This window comes from Bos mutus, chromosome 24, assembly GCF_027580195.1.
Source record: "Bos mutus isolate GX-2022 chromosome 24, NWIPB_WYAK_1.1, whole genome shotgun sequence".
Taxonomy (NCBI): Eukaryota; Metazoa; Chordata; class Mammalia; order Artiodactyla; family Bovidae; genus Bos; species Bos mutus.
This window is the reverse complement of record NC_091640.1, coordinates 700,290-723,930: the sequence shown is the minus strand read 5'-3', so window position 1 is coordinate 723,930 and position 23,641 is coordinate 700,290. Positions and strand designations below refer to the sequence as shown.

Below are 23,641 nucleotides of genomic sequence, written 5' to 3'. Positions count from 1 at the left end.
AGTGATTTTGGAGCCCAGAAAAATAAAGTCAGCCACTGTTCCCACTGTTTCCCCATCTATTGCCCATGAAGTGATGGGACCGGATGCCATGATCTTAGTTTTCTGAATGTTGAGCTTTAAGCCAACTTTTTCACTGCTCTCTTTCATTTTCATCAAGAAGCTCTTTAGTTCTTCTTCACTTTCTGCCACAAGGGTGGTGTCATCTGCATATCTGAGGTTATTGATATTTCTCCCAGCAATCTTGATTCCAGCTTGTACTTCATCCAGTCCAGTGTTTCTCATTATGTACTCTGCATATAAGTTAAATAAGGAGGGTAACAATATACAGCCTTGATGTACTCTTTTTCTTATTTGGAACCAGTCTGTTGTTCCATGTCCTGTTCTAACTGTTGCTTCCTGACCTGCATATAGGTTTCTCAAGAGGCAGGTCAGGTGGTCTGCTATTCCAATCTCTTTCAGAATTTTCCACAGTTTATTGTGATCCACACAGTCAAAGGCTTTGGCATAATCAATAAAGCAAAAATAGATATTTTTCTGGAACCCTCTTGCTTTTTTGATGATCCAGTGGATGTTGGCAATTTGATCTCTGGTTCCTCTGCCTTTTGTAAAACCAGCTTGAACATCTGGAAGTTCACGGTTCACATATTGCTAAAGCCTGGCTTGGAGAATTTTGAGCATTACTTTACTAGCATGTGAGTGAGAGAGAAGTTGCTCAGTCGTGTCCGACTCTTTGCAACCCTGTGGACTGTAGCCTACCAGGCTTCTCCGTCCACGGGATTTTCCAGGCAAGAATACTGGAGTGGGTTACCATTTCCTTCTCCAGGGGATCTTCCTGACCCAAGGATTGAACCCGGGTCTCCCGCATTGGAGGCAGACACTTTAACCTCTGAGCCACCATGGAGCCACTAGCATGTGAGATGAGTGCAACTGTGCAGTAGTTTGAGCATTCTTTGGCATTGCCTTTCTTTGGGATTGGAATGAAAACTGACCTTTTCCAGTCCTGTGGCCACTGCTGAGTTTTCCAAATTTGCTGGCATATTGAGTGCAGCACTTTCACAGCATCATCTTTCAGGATTTGAAATAGCTCAACTGGAATTCCATCACCTCCACTAGCTTTGTTCATAGTGATGCTTTCTAAGGCCCACTTGACTTCACATTCCAGGATGTCTGGCTCTAGGTGAGTGATCACACCATCGTGATTATCTGGGTCGTGAAGATCTTTTTTGTACCGTTCTTCTGTGTATTCTTGCCACCTCTTCTTAATATCTTCTGCTTCTGTTAGGTCCATACCATTTCTGTCCTTTATTGAGCTCATCTTTGCATGAAATGTTCCCTTGGTATCTCTAATTTTCTTGAAGAGATCTCTAGTCTTTCCCATTCTATTGTTTTCCTCTATTTCTTTGCATTGATTGCTGAGGAAGGCTTTCTTATCTCTCCTTGCTATTCTTTGGAACTCTGCATTCAAATGGGTATATCTTTCCTTTTTTCCTTTGCTTTTCGCTTCCCTTCTTTTCACAGCTATTTGTAAGGCCTCCTCAGACAGCCATTTTGCTTTTTTGCATTTCTTTTCCATGGGATGGTCTTGATCCCTGTCTCCTGTACAATGTCAGGAACCTCATTCCATAGTTCATCAGGCACTCCGTCTATCAGATCTAGTCCCTTAAATCTATTTCTCACTTCCACTGTATAATCATAAGGGATTTGATTTAGGTCATACCTGAATTATCTAATGGTTTCCCCACTTTCTTCAATTTAAGTCTGAATTTGGCAATAAGCAGCTCATGATCTGAGCCACAGCCAGCTCCCAGCCTTGTATTTGCTGACTCTATAGAGCTTTTCCATCTTTGGCTGCAAAAAATATAATCAGTCTGATTTCGGTGTTGATCATCTGGTGATGTCCATGTGTAGAGCCTTCACTTGTGTTGTTGGAAGAGGGTGTTTGCTATGACCAATGTGTTCTCTTGGCAAAATTCTATTAGTCTTTGCCCTGCTTCATTCTGTACACCAAGGCCAAATTTGCCTGTTGCTCCAGGTGTTTCTTGACTTCCTACTTTTGCATTCCGGTGCCCTATAATGAAAAGGACATCTTTTTGGGGTGTTAGTTCTAAAAGGTCTTGTAGGTCTTCATAGAACCGTTCAACTTCAGCTTCTTCAGCATTACTGCTCGGGGCATAGGCTTGTATCACCGTGATATTGAATGGTTTGCCTTGGAAACGAACAGAGATGATTCTGTCGTTTTCGAGATTGCTTCCAAGTACTGCATTTTGGACTCTTTTTGTTGACCATGATGGCTACTCCATTTTTTCTAAGGGATTCCTGACCACAGTAGTAGGTATAATGGTCATCTGAGTTAAATTCACCCATTCCAGTCCGTCTTAGTCTGCTGATTCCTAGAATGTTGACATTCACTCTTGCCATCTCCTGTTTCACCACTTCCAATTTGCCTTGATTCATGGACCTAACATTCCAGGTTCCTATGCAATATTGCTCTTTACAGCATTGGACCTTGCTTCTATCACCAGTCCCATCCACAACTGGATGTGGTTTTTGCTTTGGCTCCATCCCTTCATTCTTTCTGGAGTTATTTCTCCACTGATCTCCAGTAGCATATTGTGCACTTACCGACCTGGGGACTTCATCTTTCAATGTCCTATCTTTTTGCCTTTTCATACTGTTCCTGGGGTTCTCAAGGCAAGAATACTGAAGTGGTTTGCCATTCCCTTCTCCAGTGGACCACATTCTGTCAGACCTGTCCACCATGACCTGTCCGTCTTGGGTGACCCCACACTGCATGGCTTAGTTTCATTGAGTTAGACAAGCATGTCTATGTGGATCACAAGTCCATGTGATCAGATTGGCTAGTTGTCTGTGATTATGGTTTCAGTCTGTCTGCCCTCTGATGCCCTCTCTCAGCGCCTACCGTCTTACTTGGGTTTCTCTTACCTTGGACGTGGGGTATCTCTTCATGGCTGTAGGTGCAGCTGCTCCTCCTTACCTTGGACGTGAGGTAGCTCCTCTTGGCTACTAGTCTTCTAGGGCTGCTGTAACTAAGTATCACTGACCATGTTACTGAACAGAAACCTGTTTTCTCATAATCTCAGAGGCTGAAGTCTGAGATCCTGGTGTTGACAGGTTGCTTTCTCCTGAGACCTCTCCCCTTGGCAAGTGGACGATGGTCTTCTCCTGTATCCTCACGTGGTCCTGCCTCTGCATGTGTGTGTGTCTCCTTACCTCCTCTTCTCAAAAGGACACCAGTCCTGTTGCTGGACCAGGGCCCACACACAACCTCATTGTAGCCTTGTTGTTCAATTGCTAAGTCATGTCTGACTCTTTGCAACTCCATTGACTGCAGCACACCAGGCCAAAATATTGGCGCTTTAGCTTCAGCATCAGTCCTTCCAATGAATAATCAGGGTTGATTTCCTTTAGGATTGACTGGTTTGACTGGTTTGATCTCCTTGCTATCCAAGGGTTCTCAAGAGTCTTCTCCAGCATCACAGTTCGAAAGCGTCAGTTCTTCAGCACTCAGCCTTCTTTTTGGTCCAACTCTCACATAGGTACATGACTACTGGAAAAACCATAGCTTTGACTAGACAGACTTTGGTTGGCAAGTTTAATCTATCTGTTTTATCTTGTTTGCTCCTTATTTTGGTATCACATCTGAGAAGAGGCTGGAACCACTGGTTTTCAGTCTGAAGACCTTCCTTTAGAGTTCCGTAAGGTAGTTCTCAGTGTCTGTTCTTCTGGGCTAGTCTTCATTTCACCTTCATGCTTTGATGACAGTGTTGCTGGATATAGGAGCCTCAGGTAGGCGGGTGTTTTCTGAGTGATGTGAACACAGTTATCCACAGCTTCCTGCTGAGATGTTAGGTTGTTAATCTCACCTGAGTGACCTCTCAGGTGATCGTCGCCGTCTCTGCTGTTCTCAAGATTTTCTCCTTATCTGTGGCCTTCAGTATCTTTCCTGTGATGTCTCTTCCCTGGCAGAACTCAGCAAGCCTCCTGGGTGTGTGGGTCATTGCTTTTCAGCAGATCTGGGGGGTTTGCAGCCACTGTTTCTCAAACACTCTCCTCCTTGCTCTTCCCCCTCCCCCTGGTACCTGATGCCACGGTGCTGGCCCAACCGGTGTGTCCCAGGTGCTCGCTGTTCTCAGCCTGCGTAATCGCCACCGGCAGTCTCCTAGTTCTCCAACCCTTTCTTCTGACAGTTTACATCCACTGCTGAGCTCCTGTAGTGAATTTTCTGTTACTGTATGCTTCAACTTCAAATTTTCCATTTGACTCTTTAAACATTTTTCTTTATTGATATTCTCCATCTGATGCTATGAACTGGCAATCAAATTTTCTTTAGTTTTGTGACCATATTTATAATGGCAGTTTTGAAGCTTTTTGTTAATCTGACATTTGGTCATTCTCATAGGCAGTTTCTGTTGCCTGATTTTTTTCTTTTTTCTGATGTATGGGTCATACTTTACTGTTTCTTTGCCTGCCCTATGATTTTTTTATTGAAAACTGGGCATTTTAGGTGATAAAATATCCAGGAACACTGGATATCGCCCTCCCCACTTAATGTTACTGTTCTCTGCTGAGTGTTTAATGATTGGTTGGATTATTTTAGTGAACTATTTTATTATCTTTTTGGTATCTCCCTGAGCAGCCTCCTCCATGATCTGGGACTTTTTTTTTGGGGGGGGGGGGGTCTTGATTCAAATACCAAAGACTCTCTTTTTAAAATGAATTTCCATAGATTTTCTTGAACAAATGTTTCATTTGCTGTTGTCCTTGGAATGGCTTCCGGAGCTTTAAGTGTTTTTTTTTTTTGTAAACAAATTCCCCTACATTGCTGGGGAGCGGGTCACCTGAGCTCTGCTCACTCTCTCGCAGGAAGCCCACCTCCTAGTACTTCTTTTTTTAAAAAAACAGTAATTGGTTTTTTGTCCACAACCCTTGCCCTGCAGTGCAGTCATCTGGAGGAAGGGCAGCCCAGGAGGGATAGGCCTCCGTGCCCTCAACAGGAGTCCCCCTCTCCCTGCAGGGCGAGTGCTCCCCTAAGTGTCGCAACCTGTTCGTGCTGGAGACGGTGTGCGTGGCCTGGTTCTCCTTCGAGTTCCTGCTGCGCTCGCTGCAGGCCGAGAGCAAGTGCGCCTTCCTGCGGACCCCGCTCAACATCATCGACATCCTGGCCATCCTGCCCTTCTACGTGTCGCTGCTCGTGGGCCTCGCGGCCCGGCCCGGCGCGGGAGGCAACAAGCTGCTGGAGCGCGCGGGGCTGGTGCTGCGGCTTCTGCGGGCGCTGCGCGTGCTCTACGTGATGCGCCTGGCGCGCCACTCGCTGGGGCTGCGCTCGCTCGGCCTGACCGTGCGGCGCTGCGCGCGCGAGTTCGGGCTGCTGCTGCTCTTCCTCTGCGTGGCCATGGCCCTCTTTGCGCCGCTCGTGCACCTGGCCGAGCGCGAGCTGGGCGCGCGCCGCGACTTCTCCAGCGTGCCGGCCAGCTACTGGTGGGCCGTCATCTCCATGACCACCGTGGGCTACGGCGACATGGTGCCGCGCAGCCTGCCCGGGCAGGTGGTGGCGCTGAGCAGCATCCTCAGCGGTATCCTGCTCATGGCCTTCCCGGTCACCTCCATCTTCCACACCTTCTCGCGCTCCTACTCGGAGCTCAAGGAGCAGCAGCAGCGCGCCGCCAGCCCCGAACCCGCCCTGCGCGAGGACAGCACGCGCTCCGCCTCCGCCTCCGCCACCGCCACAGAGGACGACGGCTCGCAGAGCCCGGACGGTGCCGGCTCGGCCGGGGCCTCCGCGGAGGGGCCGTGGGCACCAGCGGGGCCGACCTGACCTGCGGGGGCAGTCGGGGGCCTGGGGGCGGCACCGCGTCCTCACCCCGCTCCGCTCGGAGGCGCGGGACAGCTTTGGGGCCCGGCTCCTGTCGTCAGCCTGCATGTTGCTCGACGCGCGCACACCGGAGCTTGGCCCGGGCCTGACCAGGCCTGACTCGGGGGTCAAAGCCATCCTGTGCTTGGAGTAAAGAGTTTCACCCTAGGAGCACCACCAGCCTGTTCTGCGCTTTCCTTTTTTGTCTCCAGAGTTTTGACTCCATGGCCAACTAAAAATAAATTCCACAATCCTAGAAGTTCCAAGCCTGTAGCAAATGCCAGAAGGCCACACTTGTCCTTCAGCCTCACCCTGACCTTGCCCCGCTGGTCACTGTGGGGCTCAGTGGGGTTGGGGGGCAGCCTTGGGGAGCTGTGGGGAAGGGGCAGTGCCTTCCTGCTCCTGCCGTCACCCCCTGGGGGCATGCCCCCTCAGAGGGGGGCATTCCCGTCACCTCTGTAGAAGCCACATCCCCACCAAGTGACGGGGGCGCTTACAGACCCAGTTCCTTTGGGGGGGGCATGTGCCAGCCCTGACCTCTGACCTCCCTTCCCTACCCCTCACCTGCTCTCCCCTCGGAATGCCCAGCAACGCTGCAGGCCTGCATGTCAGCCGGGGGCCCCACGGCCTCCCCGGGCGCCTGGCCCCCTCCCCGGGCGTGCAGCTGCTGGAAGCTGGTCATGACTGAGCTGCTGCTTCTCTGGGGAGGGGAGGGTCTGTGCCGATGCGGCTCTTCAGTCAAACGCCTGCTCCTCTGGAGGAAAAGACTTCCTCCTGGGCAGGGGGGCTCACTGACTGTCCCTCTGAGGGTCGTGGGACACCCCCTCTTCGCTGCAGTGGCCCTGAGGGCCCCCAGGAGCCCTGCAGAACTGAAGCCACTGCGGGTCACAGGACGGGTGCTGTGGGCCGTCCTGCAGAGAACCGTGTGGGAACGGGGGCACGCTGCTGCCCTGCACCCGGTGAGCCGCCCACCCTGGCTGTCCTGCTCCTCCCCGCGTCCCTGCTGTGATCCTCCCACACGGCCCCTCGGGCTGGGGGCCAGTGGGCCTCTGCTGGCCGTGGCCTCTATTGCCCACCTAGGCTGGGGGCAGGAACGGGCCGGGTCCCTGCCAGCCTGTGGCCCCACACCCACCCAGGAAGCCCACACGGAGACGCTCCTTGGGACAGTCTCCGTGAGTCCTACAAGACACTGTGCGCCACAGCTGCTTCCTGCCAGAGCTCTCTGGTTCATCCGAACACACGTGTACATGTTTAAAGGGGGTGGTCTGTGTCGGTGACGTTCCAGGGACCTTCAGCAAACAGCCCCCTACCCTCAGGCTGCTCCTGCACATGCTGTAACCTCCCTGGGCCCCGACTGGCCCCCCCACTGTCCCAGCTGACCCCTGGGGGCTCGGGGATCTACTCAGATCCACAGGGCCACTCCAGGGCTGAACGTGCTCCACGGTCAGTGATGCGGGTCTGAAACCCCCATGTCTGCTGCCAAAATAGGCCCAACTCTGGTGCCTCTTATTTCAGAGGAAAATGCCCACTGCCCCCCCCCCCCCACCCAGTTTCCTCCCAGCCAGCTAGAATCCAGGACGGGCAGCGCGCGGGCTAGGGCGGGCGGGCGGCTCTCTGAGCCGTTCACCTGCTCTCACTCTGAGTGGACGCGGCCACTCACCCAGGAGTCGGGGCAGCAGCACCGTCCTGTTTCCATTTCCAAAGCGTCCCCCTTGTTGAGAAGAAGAGCTATGAAAGTGACCCTCATATATTTTTCTCACCGGAAAATATAACTCCAAGTGGAGTTACTATTAAAAATACCTGCCTTGTCCTAGTGGATGGCTTGTCCAGGGCCCGGACACAGAGCCCTCTTGGCCAGTGTGGCACCAGGCCTGGGAAGCCGCCCACTCTGCTCAGTCTCGGAAGGACAGCTCCTCAGAGGAACATGGGAGCTGCTTCCAAGCTGGTTCTCTGCTCATCGGTCAAATCACAGAGGAGGCTACAGGTAAGTTCTCAGGAACAAAGATGGGTTTCCCAAAAAGGCACCCCATATGTTTTTTTGCCCTTTTTTTTAAAGTATTTAAACTTTTACTGAATAATTTTTAATTAAAAGTTATTCTGAATTAACACATTATCAGATGGAAAATAAACATCCATGCCAGAGCAGCACCCCTGCCCTGCACCACTCAGTACAGGGAATCCGGGGTCCACACTGAGGCTCTGGGGGCCGTGTCGACTGTCACCAGCTCGGGTCAGCTCCAGTGGCCGACCTCACCCTCCAGGGCTGGCGTGACTCATCGAAAAAACTTAATTCCCTTTCACGTATCTTGACTTGGTGGATTTTTTTGGCCTTGCCCCCATTGTAAATGCTCTAAAACAAGCTGCTTAGTAGAAACAGCTCCAACTCAACTTTCTATACAGAACTGTGCGTTTTCCTTGAAATACCTCTTCTGGCCTTTATAGGAGACACTCCCCAACCTCTTGAGACATTCCGTTCTCAAGGGAACTGTGTGAACTGGTGGAGACCAGGGGGCTGCCTCCTTCAGCCTGGTCCCGCTGGCACAGGGCGGTCACTGTCTGAGGGACCTGAGGGGCGACCCCAGTGTCACAGGTAAGCGCTGTCCCCCAAGGACCTGAGGGGAGACACCCGTGTCACAGGCAGCGCTGTCCCCCAGGGATCTGAGGGGCGACCCCTGTGTCACAGGCAGCGCTGTCCCCAGGGATCTGAGGGGCGACCCCGGTGTCACAGGCAGCGCTGTCCCCCAGGGATCTGAGGGGCGACCCCTGTGTCACAGGCAGCGCTGTCCCCAGGGATCTGAGGGGCGACCCCGGTGTCACAGGCAGCGCTGTCCCCAGGGATCTGAGGGGCGACCCCGGTGTCACAGGCAGCGCTGTCCCCCAGGGACCTGAGGGGCGACCCCTGTGTCACAGGCAGCGCTGTCCCCAGGGACCTGAAGGGTGACCCCGGTGTCACAGGCAGCGCTGTCCCCAGGGATCTGAGGGGTGACCCCGGTGTCACAGGCAGCGCTGTCCCCAGGGATCTGAGGGGCGACCCCGGTGTCACAGGCAGCGCTGTGCCCAGGATCTGAGGGGCGACCCCGGTGTCACAGGCAGCGCTGTCCCCAGGGATCTGAGGGGTGACCCCTGTGTCACAGGCCAGTGCTGTCCCCAGGGATCTGAGGGGCGACCCTGGTGTCACAGGCAGGCTGTCCCCCAGGGATCTGAGGGCCGACCCTGGTGTCACAGGCAGCGCTGTCCCCAGGGATCTGAGGGGCGACCGCGGTGTCACAGGCAGCGCTGTCCCCCAGGGATCTGAGGGGCGACCCTGGTGTCACAGGCAGCGCTGTCCCCCAGGGCGGGGCGCTGGCCCAGCACTTCCCTGGGATCCCCTGAGGTGAAGGACAGACGGGCCCTTGAATTTGCCCTGGGCCGTGCTCCGATTCCACTCACGAAGCCACACTGGATCCGCAGCAGTTTATTGAATTAAAGTCACCCTGACAGGACCGCGGGGCTCCCACAAGGGGCACGCAGGGCACCGCTGCACCCAGAGACAAACATCTCCCTTCATTTTAAAAAATAAACATTTTCAGAGCATCTTGCAGGCCAGAGAGCTGCATGGGATCCTCAAACATTCAGGAGCTTTTGAGGAAAAGTCAGGAGGAGGAGACGGCTTCGCACGCCCTCCACCGACCACACGAACGCGAGTACTCTGGCAGCGGCCTGGGGAATGTGGACGCCACAGGCCCTCCGCCCAGCAGGAGGGGAAGTGCCTGCGGGAAGCCTGCAGAAGCGTCTAGAACACTCGCCTGGGAGGCTGAGATGCCCGTGTAGACTGAAGAGGGCCAACGTCAGACACAGTGGACGCGGAGGGTCATGCACAAAGTGGGACAGCAGCGGGGCCTCTGCACAGCGTTGGGAAGCCTGCCCCGCCACCCCCCTGCCCTGACCTGCAGGTGCCTCCAGGCCTGGAAGACGGACGCCTCGGACTGTGTCTGCAAGGGCACAATTCCCAGAGGGAAGGGATGCCTGGGGCAACCCAGACCCAGACCCGGGCCCCCACCCGTCCCGGGTGCGCCCTGGGCCCACCAGCACCCAGGCCCCCTCCCAACAGCCCGGCCACACCCCGTCACCACAGCCTGGCCGGACGCGATTGAGTCCACAGCAGCCTCACCAGGAGGGCCTGGTGGAGCGGTGAGGCCACCAGGGTGCCAACCCGGAGTGAGGAAGCCGGAGCCCTGCATCCCACGTGGCCCAGCCCGACCCTGCAGTGCGTCACCCCGGCCGGCCTGAGACTGCGGGCCCCTCGGGCAGGGACCCAGGCTCCCTGGTGCTGTTTCTCACTCCCGCCCCGTCTCGCCCATCCTGAGACCCCCTGGCCTGGCTGCAGGCCCCCCCACCCGCCACATCAGGGCCCCGGGGCCCGAGACACGGAGGTTCCTGGAGGTCCCGGGTCCCGCGGGGCACAGGACTGCACCCTGGGGCTGCGAGCTTGCCCCAGGTTCCCCAGTGATATCCTGAGCTGAAGTGGAAGAGAGGCTTGCTTTCCGTCAGCTTGAGAGTGCGGCAGCCCCTCCTGGGGAGACCTGCTCACGGAGTCCTGGGCAGCAGAGCGCAGCGTTAGCCCCTGGGCCCCACCATGCCCAAGAGCCAGAGGCTGGGCGAGGCCCCCACGGCCAGGCCCGTCTTGGGGCTGTGGTGCCCACTGCCCACGTGGGGCACAGGTAGCCAGGCCGAAGCCCTGGTCCCGCGTCCTCATCCTCTGGCTGCCTCAGAGGGCCTTGGCGCTGGCGGGGTGGGCCGCGTGGGGGGCTGGCTTCAGAGGGTAGCGGGTGAACACGTAGGCCTGCCCCAGGATGGCCAGGTCCACCAGCACCTGCAGCAGCCCGCACACGGAGAACTGCAGGGGCGCCGCGTTCAGCAGGAAGTATGCCGTCTTGAAGGTGTCGCCACTCGTCCACATGAGGACCATCTTGATGCTGCAGAGACATATAAGCAGTCAGGGGTCACAGACTGGGGTCAGGGGTCACAGGTCAGGGTCAGGGGACTTAACCCAGGGGTCAGTCAGGGGACGTGCCAGACCCCGGCCCACCCTCCTGTCCTGGCTGTGAAGCCACCACATGCATGGCCGCAGGGATAGGAAGGCCCTTGGGCAGGAGAAGCCTCAGGTCTGTGGGGCAGAGAAGGGCGCCTCAGGGTCAAGCCCACGTGGGCTCACAAATGTCCCGTCCTGGCTGCAGGCACAGCAGGTGTGTGGCCCTCAGGTGACATGCTATGGCCTCAGGCGGGAGAGGCCCATCACACCATGTTCCACGAGCCAAGCTCGCAGCACGAGAACTGGCCTGGGGGGCAGCCCTCTGCCCCCCACACCTGCACCCAGGGCACTGAGCAGGAAACCAGGAGCCTCTCTTGGGAACTCCCGGCTCAGCCAGGCTCGCTCCAAGGACAGCCTGAGGGTAACCCCCTTCTAGTCATCGACGTCACGCCCAGAGTCTCAGACCAGTCCTTGGAGCAGAGAAGGGTCCCGCGTCACAGACTGCTCACGTCTGCACACACCTCTCCATGTCTAACGCCTGGCTGGCCAGGTAACACGCACCAGCACATTGTTTTCCTGCATAAAATGTTTAAATCAGACCCATTTCCACAGCAGGCGAACCTTACGTGGCTGATTAAGCCAGGCCACAGTTTGTGGGGGCAGCTGCCTGTCGGCTGGGAGGACCCCAGGGACAGTATGAAGGTCTGAGCCGTCTGTGCCAAGGGCAGGCCAGGCACTCCGTGCTCCTGAGGTGGCCCCATCCACCTGGGGCTGGGAGGCCTCTGACCCCAGGCCGGTTCTCACCAGTAAAGCCAGGCAAGGGGCTGTGACCCGTGTCCAGGGCAGTGATCCCCACATCCCCAGCTCTGTCCACTGGAGCATCAGACGGACCACACAGAAGCAGGGCAGGAAGTGGACCGTTCCCCCGACCTGCACTCTCGAAAGCTGGAGCTTCTAGGCCCCTTACTCAGGAGAATGGTTCAGGCTCCTAGCCGGCCCCCACCCACCCTGCAGCCCGGCGTCTGTGTCCAAACAGCCCTGCGACGCTTGCTGGTTTATCGTGTGGGCTCACACGGAGTTTAAAGACTTTGGTTCTTAGTTAGCGGATATAACTCTGCATTTAAACAGCAGGATCACTATACATCATCAGTCCTTTTTTTCTGGCTGCTTTCGCCATTTGACTTTGGTTTCACAGTCTGTGACAGAATGTACATTTGGGACTTGCTGAGTGTCTTAAAATCTGTACATGGATCTTGCACCAAATTTGGGAAGTTTTCAGACATCATTTCTTTAATTCTTCTGTACCACTCTCGCCTCTCCTGGGTCTCAGGTGACACTAACATTAGACATCTTCCTGCTGTCCCTGAGTCTGTTCTTTTTTTTTTCCCCCATTTTTTTTTTTCCTGTTCAAAATAGATGATTTGTATCAATCCTCAAGTTCATTGATTTGTCCTCTGTCGTCTCCATTCTACTAATGAACTAATGAAGTATGTTTTCTGTTCAGCTACTATATTTTTCAATTTAAAAATTTCTAGTTATTTCTCTCATTGCTTTTGTTTCTCCCGTGATGGTCTATCTCTGCGTTGCTTTCAGGAGTATCTGCTATTGTTCCTTAGAGAACAGTTACACCAGTGCCTTTAAAATCTGGTAATTCCAGTCTCTGTGTCGATTCTTTGTTGTCTGTTGTCTTTTGAGAGTTGTTGAGATTTTCCTAGTCTTCATGGTGAGTAATTTTGGTTTATGTCCTGGAGATCTTTAACACTACGTAAGGAGACTCTGTCTTGCTGAAATCCTGTGGAGAATGTTGGTTTTTTTGTTGTTGTTGTTGTTCCAGCAGGAAACTGACATGGTTAAGTTCAAGCTGCAAGTTGTGGCTCGTATTTGGGGACTATGGCTGAATTCAGTTCAGTTTTCAAAACCACTCAGATCTGCACAGCGCGGCCAGCAGTCAGTGGCCAGGATGGGACTTGGGTGGCGGTCTGCCCCAAAGGTCCCGGGGGAACACCTTTCCATGCCCTAGACAGAAAGCTTTCTGCCCTGTGCACCTTTCTGGGCTTGGGGCTGTGCAGGAGTCCAGAATGACAGATGTGGGGAAACAAGACGCGTCCTGTCGTCCATGCAATATGTCCTCCCACAGTCCACCCGCTCCTGTGCCCAGGGCTGCTCCGTCCATCCAGTCCTGTCTGTAGGTGCACCCAAGGCAGACATGGGCCCGGCATGAAAAGACCTAAGACTGGTAGTCTGGGGAGCATCCATCCTGAATGTACTGGCCTCTGCTGACTGGTCCCTATGGATGAGACCTACTGGGCCCTGGCCAGAGGCTGAGAACCGGGAGGGAAGGTGTTTTGTTGCTGTCCTCTCTTCTATGTGGCATCTTCCCCCACAAACTTGTGCCCCTCTCTCCATCTGAATTCTGTCCTGCTCTGGAGCACCAACTCAGAATTTGACAGTGAAGTAGTAGTGTGCCAGGTGACTACATCATGGACACGGTGGGGAATGGATGGGACCACCCACAGCGGTGTTTGGAAGGAACAGCAGGTGGGGGCACAGGGGCTGCCTGGCAGCGGCTGGGGTCAGCCTGCACACGTCGAACCCTGGGGGGAGCGCAGAGGCAGGGGGATGAATACAACGTGGTGGGCAAACGCACCAGAGTGACCGCTGGGATGAGACTACGTCCACAGCAGCAGCGGGAGCATCAAGTACAAGGGACTAGGCACTGGTGTGGCCGGGTGGCCCCAGGAGGCTGCGGGCATCGCGGCAGACCAGAGCTGCAGAGATGCCGGCCTGCCATTGAGGCTGCTCCCAGCTCTCCAGCTCAGAGCACTTCCATTTCAAAGGAAACCCACCCCCACAGAACAAGCATTTCCAGGAGAAGCTCTGACAAGCAACCACAATTTCTGCAAACAGCTATGAAGATGGGAAGAGAACTAATGTCATAAATGAGTCTAGTTCCATTCTATGAAATTAAGAGCTAAGGCACGGTCTCCCCCAGAGATAGCAGAATGTAGCAGGAGACCCAAGGACCCTCCTTCCAAAAACAGACACCACATGGTGGCCTGTGCAGTGCCCCTTTTAGAGAGGAGATGCTGAGGCACAGAGAGGTTGGGTGACTCACCCAAGGACACACGCAAATGCCTCGCAGGGCAGGAAGGGCTGCAGAGGGGTGGCAGAAGGCACAGCTGAGCCCGTCCCAGCTGGTGTCCCTCTGGGCCTGAAGGCACAGGTGCACCTTCACTCTAGCAAGTGGAGACGTGCAGTCAACGCCGAGAGCTGGGCTCTGCCTGACACACACAGACATTTTTAGCTGCCCAGACGCCTCTCCTGGCCTTGGCCCTCAGTTGGCTCTGGCCCCAGAAGCAGGAATCCGACAGCCTTCTGAGGCCCCACGACCAGCCCCACGTGTTGAGGGCTTAGGGCAAATGTTTAATCAAACTGTTCCTGCCAGTCCAAGCGCCACCCTGAGCTGCAGGAGCCTGTGTGCCAGGTGTGAACACTCTTGACACACAAGCTCATGTTCCGAACCCCCTGGTCACCCTGGACCCTGCACGCTGTGGGCATGCGCAAAGGCCCAGACCCCATCTCCCCCACAGGGTCAGGTCACCCGTTACCCTCAAAGCTATCAGGTGGGCGAGCCCTGAGGCCCAGTTACCACCGTCCAGCAGGCCAGGGATGTCCTCGTGTGTACCAAGGCCGGAGCGTGCCCGCTGCACATGGCGGGGTCTCTAGGAAGACCCCTCCTTGACTGAGGGCCGCCAGCCCGGGGTTCGGACAGCACAGGGAGCTCAGGGCACGGAGAAGCTGTGGAAGCTGGTCTGGGCAGGCAGGGACTGTCCCCAGGCTGCATTCTTCAGCTGGGGGTGGGCAGGGTGGGTGGCCTGGGAGCTGATTCCTTTCTCTAGGTTCCTCCTCACCCTGGCCCCAACTCCAGCTGCTGTGTCCTGTGCCTGATCCTCCCCATGAGTTTAATCCAGGCTCCCGTTACTTCATTCTTGGCGCCAGCATTTTTCCTCCCAAACCGAGCAGCCCGACGACTATTCCTAAAATACTTCTCACCTACCCTTGCCCCATCCAGCCATGCAGAATGCCTCTCCCCAGCAAGCGCCCACACAGCAGGAGCCTCACCCCTGCACTGGCCTCGCTGAGCCCACACGCGTCCCTGCCGCTCCTCACTCCCACCTCCGAGCCCGCGCCCACACCTCCCCTCCTTCCCGCCCATCCAAAGCTCTCCCAAAATTCAAAACCTACCCAGAACACAGGAGTAGGTCTTTGTGACCAGGGGTCACAAGATTTCTTGGATGTGACACCAAAAGCATAGCAATTTTTTTTTAAAAAAAAGATACACTTCACCAAAATTCAAATCTTTTGTGCTGCAGTGTGAAAAGATGGCCTGCAACGGAGATGTATGCAAACCAATAAGAATATTTTAAAGATCTCTACAAGTCAATAAGAAAAGACAAGCAATCAAATTTTTACATGGGCAAAAATCTGAACAGACATTTCTCTAAAGAAGATACACAAACGGCCAATAATCACAGGAAAAGGTGTTTGACGTCATCAGTCATCAGGAAAATGCAAATCAAAGCCACAGGAGACCCGACTTCACACCCACACGGACGGCTATGATGAGAAGGTAACAAGTGCTGGTGAGGCTGTGCAAAGGCCAGAATCCCGCACCTCCAGCGGGAACGTAAAATGGTGCGGCCGCGACTCACCAGCTCCACTCCTAAGCGTGTCCAAAACAGAGGAACACACATCCGCGCAGAAACTGGCACACAGACAACACTGCTGTTCACAGCAACACCACTTATGGTCGCCAAGAAGATGCCAAACTGCCCAGATGTCCACCAACTGAAGAGGAGACCAGCAGAGCTTGACCTGTGAGCACAGTGACTGTCACTCAGGAAGGATAGATGCTGGCCGCTCACTGTGCCTGGCCTTGGGATCATGACGGAGAGAGAAAGCAGCAGAGAGGACCATGTGCCGTGTCATTCCAGTTCTCTAACGCGTCCAGAACAGACAGAGCCGTGGAGACAGAAAGCAGATCAGTGGTTCTGAGGCCTGGCCGAGGTGGGGGCAGTGGAGAGTGATCACCAGCGGGCACGAGACTGCTTTTCAGGTGATGAAACGTCCTAAAATTAGACTGGTGATGGCTGCACAGCTCTGTGAATGCACTAAAATCCACTGCATGGGGTACTTTAAATGGGTGATGGTGTGACAAGCTACCGCTCCATGAAGTTATCTTTGTAAGTTCCAGGGCTTTGGTTGAACTCTAATTCCAGCCCTCCTCGTCTCCTGACTGGCCCCTGGGTGTGCAAGTGTGGTGTGTGCTGTGGTGGAGGTGTGCCTGCGTGTGCACACCCACACATGCACTCTAATGGGCACTGTGCACGGCACCTCCACTCACAATGGCAGGCTCACCACGGGTCAAGGACGACACAGAGGACAATGGGTGGGGGGCTGGGAGTGACGCGCATGTGGCCCCGGGGAGACGCCGCCCCTGATTCCCAAGCAGCTGAGGCCCCAGGCTCGAGGGCAGGTCTGGAGCTGGACCGTGTGAGCACTTCCCAGATGCTGGACGCTGCTGTCAAAGCCAGGAGTGTCCCGGCTGGGACGAGCCAGCAGCCGGCCAGAACTGCTGCGCCCAGAAGCATCCCCGCCTCGCAATACCACACACATGACCTCCTCCTGGGGCCCCCATGGCCAGGGCCAGCGTTGTCTCTGAACACCCCTCCATCCGCCGGCCTCCTGCCTGCCCCTCCCTCTCCTTGGTCATAACTGGATCCACCACTGGTTTTCCCCACGTTGGCCCCCTCCACCCGCCCCCAGGCTCTCCAGTAATTACTTGTTGGGGAACATCTTCTAATGCAGCAAAACGCGGAGGAAGGAGGAGGGAACTTGGCTCACAAGTTGCCTTTCAGGGCTGCAGTGCTAATTAGTGACCTTATTTCAAAGCTGCATGACTTTCTATTACTGGTTCAGAAGCACCATTCCAACAATCGCTTAACATTCTGTAAAGGGAAATCATTCAAAAGTACCTCCTGCATTTCCTCCAAGGCAGAGGCAGCAAAAGCATGCATGTGAGTGTGTGTATGCATATGTGTGCACATGTGTGAATGTGTCTGTGTGCATGAGTGTGTGTGCACACCTGTGTGTGTGGGCGCACACCCTCTGAGCAGGTCCCCTGGGAGATGGGTGAAGCTGGTCTTTGAGCAGGGCCTCACAGCCCATCCTGCCTCGCACCTCCTGATGGTCTGAGGCTGTGTCCTGCAGCAGATCTGAGCTGGCCCTGACCGCAGGGCTTCGAGAGTCCCGAGTCCCAGCAGGTCCAGGGCTGCTCCGTCTTGGGGGTGAAACAGAAACCTCCCTGGGGGACACCTGAGGATGCTCAGGTCAGCCCATGCGGTGCAGCTGCTGGGCACTGGGGATGGGGGCCAGGGGCCAGGGGCAGCCCTGAGCCCTAGTCCTGAGTCCAGGCGTGGACACGGGAGCGGGCGGGGGGGCTCTAGTCCTGACTCTGGATGGGAGGAGCCAACCTCAGGGGGCTCCTGTGTCCTCGCCAGTGGGGCTGTCCACCGGCCAGGGTGTCACGGGCTGGGGCAGGTTCTGGTTTCAGGCTGAACTGGGCCACCACATGCATACCTGGCACGCCACCTTCTCTCCTCCAGGCTGGGGTGTGGACAGGCGAGGGGCACTTCCCTCACGACCCCACTCTCCTCGCTTCCACCTGGGAGCCAGCCATCTGCCCCCCGGGAATCCGGCTGCAACGTGTCGGGCTGGACACTCAGGGCACCCCAGCCGCCATGGCTCAGGCTCCCTGAACCCACAGGCAGAGGGCACTGGCCCCAGGGGCACAGGTCAGACCAGCCCCAGCTGCACAGGAACCCCTGGCGTCTCCTTCTCAGGATCATGGAGTCAGACTCACTGACCTTTGACAGCCAGGCCATTCTGGGTACTGTGGACACTGCAAGGAAAGAAGGCCCCTGCCCTGGGGACAGTGTGACAACCAGACTGACGGACTTTATCAGGGACAGAGCAGAGACCAGGCTGGGGCGGAGGGAAGACCCCTTAGAGGACATGCAGAGCCCAGGTGCCCGTGAGCTGGGCTGAGAGAAGGAGAGGCTGGGGCGGCCTGTTTACACAGCGGATTTAGATTTAATCCACTGTCGTGTGAACATCCCTTCATCTTAGAGGTTCTCTTACACAGACTTCTGTGAAGAAGAACTAATTTTACAGGAAACAAAACTGCATGAGGCTCCACGCCTGCACTTTCTCTCCAAGCACTCAGCTTGCTCACTCACTAAGAAAGAGCATTGTTGTTCAGTTGTCATTTCTGACTCTCTTGTGACCCTGTGGACTGTAGCCCGCCAGGCTCCTCTGTCCCCGGGTGCTGGGCCTTTAAAAGCACACAGAGCAAGGTCACCCTGCACAGACCCCAGCTCGATGCCCAGAAGCAAGGAGCACAGCCCTGCCCTGAGCCCGAGGCCCCGTTGCCACCCGTTGCTGGCACAGCCCTGCGTCGCCTGCACCATCAGCTGGCAGGGGGCGCGGGCAGCAGCGCAGGATGGCCCCAGGACTGGCCCTGCAGACCCCCCAGAGCCCGGCTGTCCTGGGCTCGCAGAACCATCCATCCTCACCACGCTGCCCCCAGAGCCTGCTCTTGGGCCGGCAGCTGCCTGTAATCAGGTCAGTCTCCTTAACGAGGACAAGCACAATCTGGAGAGGACCCTGCACACGCAGCCAACTGCAGCAGCGACGCCGGCCTCCTCCGCAGGCTCGGGGCCTGCTCAGGATCCGCTGGCTGACGGCCGGGCCTCTATCCCACGCGGGGCTGGCGCTGCAGCACCTCCAGGCCTTCTCCTACCCGCTCAGCCAGAGTGCGGGCTCCTGCTGCCTGCCGCCCGGGGAAACCCCTCTGCCTCTGCGCCCTCACACCCGCACCCCGACTCCTCACCCCATCACCCCGACCCCTCATCCCAGCACCCCGATCCCTCACCCCAGCACCCCGACCCCTCACCCCACCAACCTGACCCATTACACCCATACCGACCCCTCACACCTGCATCCTGACATCTCACCCCAGCACCCTGACACCTCATCCCAGCACCCCTACCCCTCATACCCCAGCACCCCGATCCCTCACACCCACACCCCGACCCCTCATACCCCAGCACCCCGATCCCTCACACCCACACCCTGACCCCTCATATCCCACACCCCAACCGCTCACCTCAGCACCCTGACCCCTCACACCAGCACCCCGACCCCTCACATCCCACACACTGACCCCTCACACCCCAGCACCCCACCCCTCACACTCCAGCACCCTGCCCCTCACACTCTAGCACCCTGACCCCTCACATCCCACACCCCGACCCCCTCACACCCCACACCCTGATCCCTTCACACCAGTACCCTGGCCCTTCACATCAGCACCCCAACCCCCTCACACCAGCACCCTGACCCCTCCTTACACCAACACCCCGACCCCTGACAGCCTGCACCCCAACCCCCTCACACCAGCACCCCTCCCCTCACACCAGCACCCCAACCCCCTCACACCAGCACCCCAACCCCCTCACACCAGCACCCCCTCCCCTCACACCAGCACCCCGACCCCTCACACCAGCACCCTCAGGAGGTAGGTGGGCGGAGTCAAATGAGCGGGCACCAGGGGAGAGGGGCTTGTGGTCACAGAGCACAAGACCACACGCATCCCTCATGTCCTAAGGTCAGGACCTCCTCAGACAGCACTGCCTGCCCCCACACAGCTCCCCAGGCTCCCCTCCAAGTGCCAGGAACTTCTGCTTGTCCTGTCACTCCCATGGTCGCCCCCCATCCCACTGAGGCCAGAAGTGGGATGGCCACGCCTGCAGCTGCACTTCCGCAGAGCAGCCCCAACCTCCGAGGTCCGGCCAGGCAACTTTCCAACATCACCTTAGCTGGATGAGTCACTGCAGCCCCACTAGGGACGTGGTACCCACCAGGAATGTGGTACCCATTGGGGCCTTCTGCAACTTTCGCCACTGTGTACAAATTCTCTAAGAATTAGCCCAATTGGCTAGGTACCCAAAGTGGTAAATTTTCCATGTTCATAAATGCATCCCCAAGGGTTCTCCTATTTCCCAAAAGTGACTTAGAGAATCAACTATTTTAATCCTTCATTAGTTCATTCAACAAATATTTACTGAACTGCTGTAATTTTCCAAACACTGTGTCAGATGTTGGGGAAAGAAATCAATGGGATGCAGTCCATGTCCTCAAGGTCATCAGTCAAGCGGATGAGCTGGCAAGTTGAAATATGGTTAAGCTGTGGTTTTCCAGTAGTCATGTACAGATGTGAGAGGTGGACCATACAGAAGACTGAGCGCCAAAGAATTGATGCTTTTGAACTGTGGTGTTGGAGAAGACTCTTGAGAGTCCCTTGGGCTGCAAGGAAAACCAACCAGTCAATCCTAAAGGAAATCAACCCTGAATATTCACTTAAAGGACTGATGCTGAAGCTGAAATTCCAATACTTTGGACACCTGACGTGAAGAGCTGACTCACTGGAAAAGACCCTGATGCTGGGAAAGAGTGAAGGCAGGAGGAGAAGGGGACGACAGAGGATGAGATGGTTGGATGGCATCACTGATTCGATGGACGTGACTTTGAGCAAAGTCCAGGAGACAATGAAGAGCAGGGAAGCCTGGTGTGCTGCAGTCCATGGGGTCGCAGAGTTGGACCCGACTTAGTGACTAAACAACAATAGGGAAAAACAATAAAACGACAATGGCTTTCTCATCAGAAGCCATGGAGACCAGAAGGAAATGGCACATTTTTCAAGGTCTAAAAGAAAAGAACTATCAAACCAGATCCTACATCAGCAGAAACATCCTTCAGATGAAAGGGTATCGAGACATTCTCAGGTGAGGGAAAAGTGAAAAAACCGGCCACCACCTGATACCCTTAAAGGCTGGTTTCAGAAATTTCTCAAAACAAGGGGGAAAAAAAAACAAGAAAAGGAATATTGGAGTAGGAAGGAAGACAGAATATCATAAGCAAAAATAAAGGTAAATACAATACACTTTCCTATTCCTCTTCAATTTTGTGCATTATGCTGATTGAAGCAAAAATTATAACATTATCTGATGTTCTAAATATGAATAGAGAAATAGTTAAGAAAATTATAAGTGGAGAGGAACATTTTATGTATATAATATATAATGTATTAAATATATCATCAAGGGAGGTAAAGTTTTTACCCTGCATCCAAAGTGCTAAAATGATGACACAATTATGTGATAAGTTCTATACGCATAATATACTACTTAGACAAGTCACTAAAAAATCTATACAGAGAGACACTCACTCAAAAGCACTATAGATCAATAACCACTAAATATTAACTCCCCCTTCTCCCCTCCTCCAGCCCCTGGCAACCACCATGGTTCAGTTCAGTTCAGTCGCTCAGTCGTGTCAGACTCTTTGCAACCCCACGAATCACAGCACGCCAAGCCTCCCTGTCCATCACCAACTCCCGGAGTTCACTCACACTCACGTCCATTGAGTTGGTGATGCCATCCAGCCATCTCATCCTCTGTCGTCCTCTTCTCCTCCTGCCCCCAATCCCTCCCAGCATCAGAGTCTTTTCCAATGAGTCAACTCTTCGCATGAGGTGGCCAAAGTACTGGAGTTTCAGCTTTAGCATCATTCCTTCCAAAGAAATCCCAGGGCTGATCTCCTTCAGAATGGACTGGTTGGATCTCCTTGCAGTTCAAGGGATTCTCAAGAGTCTTCTCCAACACCACAGTTCAAAAGCATCAATTCTTCGGGGCTCAGCTTTCTTCACAGTCCAACTCTCACATCCATACCTGACTACTGGAAAAACCATAGCCTTGATTAGACGGACCTTTGTTGGCAAAGTAATGTCTCTGCTTTTGAATATGCCATCTAGGTTGGTCATAACTTTTCTCCCAAGGAGTAAGCGTCTTTTAATTTCATGGCTGCAGTCACCATCTGCAGTGATTTTGGAGCCCCCCAAAATAAAGTCTGACACTGTTTCCACTGTTTCCCCATCTATTTCCCATGAAGTGATAGGACCAGATGCCATGATCTTCGTTTTCTGAAAGTTGAGCTTTAAGCCAACTTTTTCACTCTCCTCTTTCACTTTCATCAAGAGGCTTTTTAGTTCCTCTTCACTTTCTGCCATAGTATCTTCTATGAATCTAACGACTCTAAGCTCATATAAGTGGAATCACATAGTATTTGTCCTTTGTGATTGGCTTATTCCACTGAGCATCATGTCCTCAAATTTCCCTACTGGAACCTGTGTCAGAATTTCCTTCCTGTTAAGACTGATTAATTTTCCACTGTACGGACGGACCACGTTTTGCTTATCCATTCAACCACTGATGGACACTTGGGTTGTTGCTCTGTTATGAACATGGGCTTACAATATCTGTTTAAGACCATGCTTTCAATTCTCTTGGTTATACACCCAGAAGCAGAATTGCTGGGTCACATGCAGGAGACATAAGAAACTCCAGTTCAATTCCTGGGTCGGGAAGATCCCCTGGAGGAGGGCATAGCAACCCACTCCAGTATTCTTGCCTTGAGAATCCCATGGACAGAGGAGCCTGGTGGGCTCCTGCCATGGGGTCACAAAGAGTCAGACATGACTGAAATGACTTAGCACATAGTAGTTCTATTTTTAATATTTTGAGGAAATTCTACACTGTTTGCCACAGAAGCTGCACCATTTTGCTTTCCACGAACAGAACACAAGAATTCCAATTTTTGCACATCCTCACCAACGCTTGCTGTTTTTCTGACGGTCACCATTTGAATGAGTGAGAGGCAGTGTCTCTGCAGTTTTCACTGTATGGGTCTTTCTCCTCCTTGGTTAAGTTAATTCCTAAGCACTTTACACTTTCTGATGTTATTGCAAATAAACTGTTTTTGCTTCACCGGGGAGTGCCTGGACCTGTTCCTGGTGGTGCCAAGTGGAAGGAGCTTCTGTGTTATCTCCTGCATTAAAGGGCTTGAACCTTCCGCCTTCTGGAAACATCCGTGGACCCCCACCGCATCCATGGCTGGCGGTGAGCTGCTTCACAGGAGGCTCTTGGCCTCCCCTCACCTGCTGAACACAGACTCACCTGCTTGCACACCAAGAGGTCAGGAGACCAGTGAGCAAACCGAAGCTGCTCATGAAGGCAGCTTTCCTAGCAGAACTGACCACCGAGCAGCCATACCTGAACATCTGATTTCTGCCCCTACCTCATGCCCTCCGTGGACTGGTGGCGGTGGTTGCGGTAGAGCTGCGGCACACCCAGCATAGCCTCGGTCAGCACGGCCAGGAAGCCCAGGGTCTCCACAAAGAGGGCCGAGTCAATGGACAGGTAGGTGATGTAGCCCGCCACGCCAGTGAAGGCCAGGACACACTGCACGTAGTCCGCAAAGCTGCTCCAGTGCCAGAAGTGGTGGGGGTCGAAGTCTAGGGCAAAAGAAACAGACGTGAGCCGGGGGCGGGGTCGAGGGCGAGGCCAGCGTGAGGAGGATGCGAGTGAGGAGGGCGAGGTCAGCGTGAGGAGGATGCGAGTGAGGAGGGCGAGGCCAGCGTGAGGAGGATGTGACTGAGAATACTCAGGTACTTGAACAAATATCTGCCCCCAGTCCAGGACGTCGGCGCAAGCCTGGACGGTGAACAGCGCCCAGAGAAGAGCCTCGCGTCACACATGTCCACCTGCTCTCCAGGGAGGGCCCCGGGGCTTCACTGCAGC

The 23,641-nt window shown here is 54.7% G+C and overlaps 2 protein-coding genes across 3 annotated transcripts in view; one reads left to right on the top strand and one right to left on the bottom strand.

Annotated features, from left to right (window-relative positions):
- KCNG2 (potassium voltage-gated channel modifier subfamily G member 2) overlaps nucleotides 1-8,450 on the top strand; it is a 67,126-nt gene extending 58,676 nt beyond the window's left edge. Inside the window, exons 11-12 of the mRNA XM_070361478.1 lie at nucleotides 5,036-7,856; nucleotides 8,315-8,450. Of these exons, the coding sequence (XP_070217579.1) occupies nucleotides 5,036-5,836 (801 nt within the window). The 3' untranslated portion in view covers nucleotides 5,837-7,856; nucleotides 8,315-8,450. The remainder of the gene's footprint in view (nucleotides 1-5,035; nucleotides 7,857-8,314) is intronic.
- Nucleotides 8,451-9,310: 860 nt separating this feature from the next.
- The window catches only part of SLC66A2 (solute carrier family 66 member 2), a 40,892-nt gene continuing 26,561 nt past the window's right edge, over nucleotides 9,311-23,641 (bottom strand). For both annotated transcript variants that reach the window (XM_014481847.2, XM_005906842.3), the window contains 2 exons: nucleotides 23,139-23,355; nucleotides 9,311-10,827 (listed from right to left, as the gene is read on the bottom strand). In XM_014481847.2, coding sequence (XP_014337333.2) covers nucleotides 10,620-10,827; nucleotides 23,139-23,355 — 425 coding nt within the window. In that variant the 3' untranslated portion in view covers nucleotides 9,311-10,619. The remainder of the gene's footprint in view (nucleotides 10,828-23,138; nucleotides 23,356-23,641) is intronic.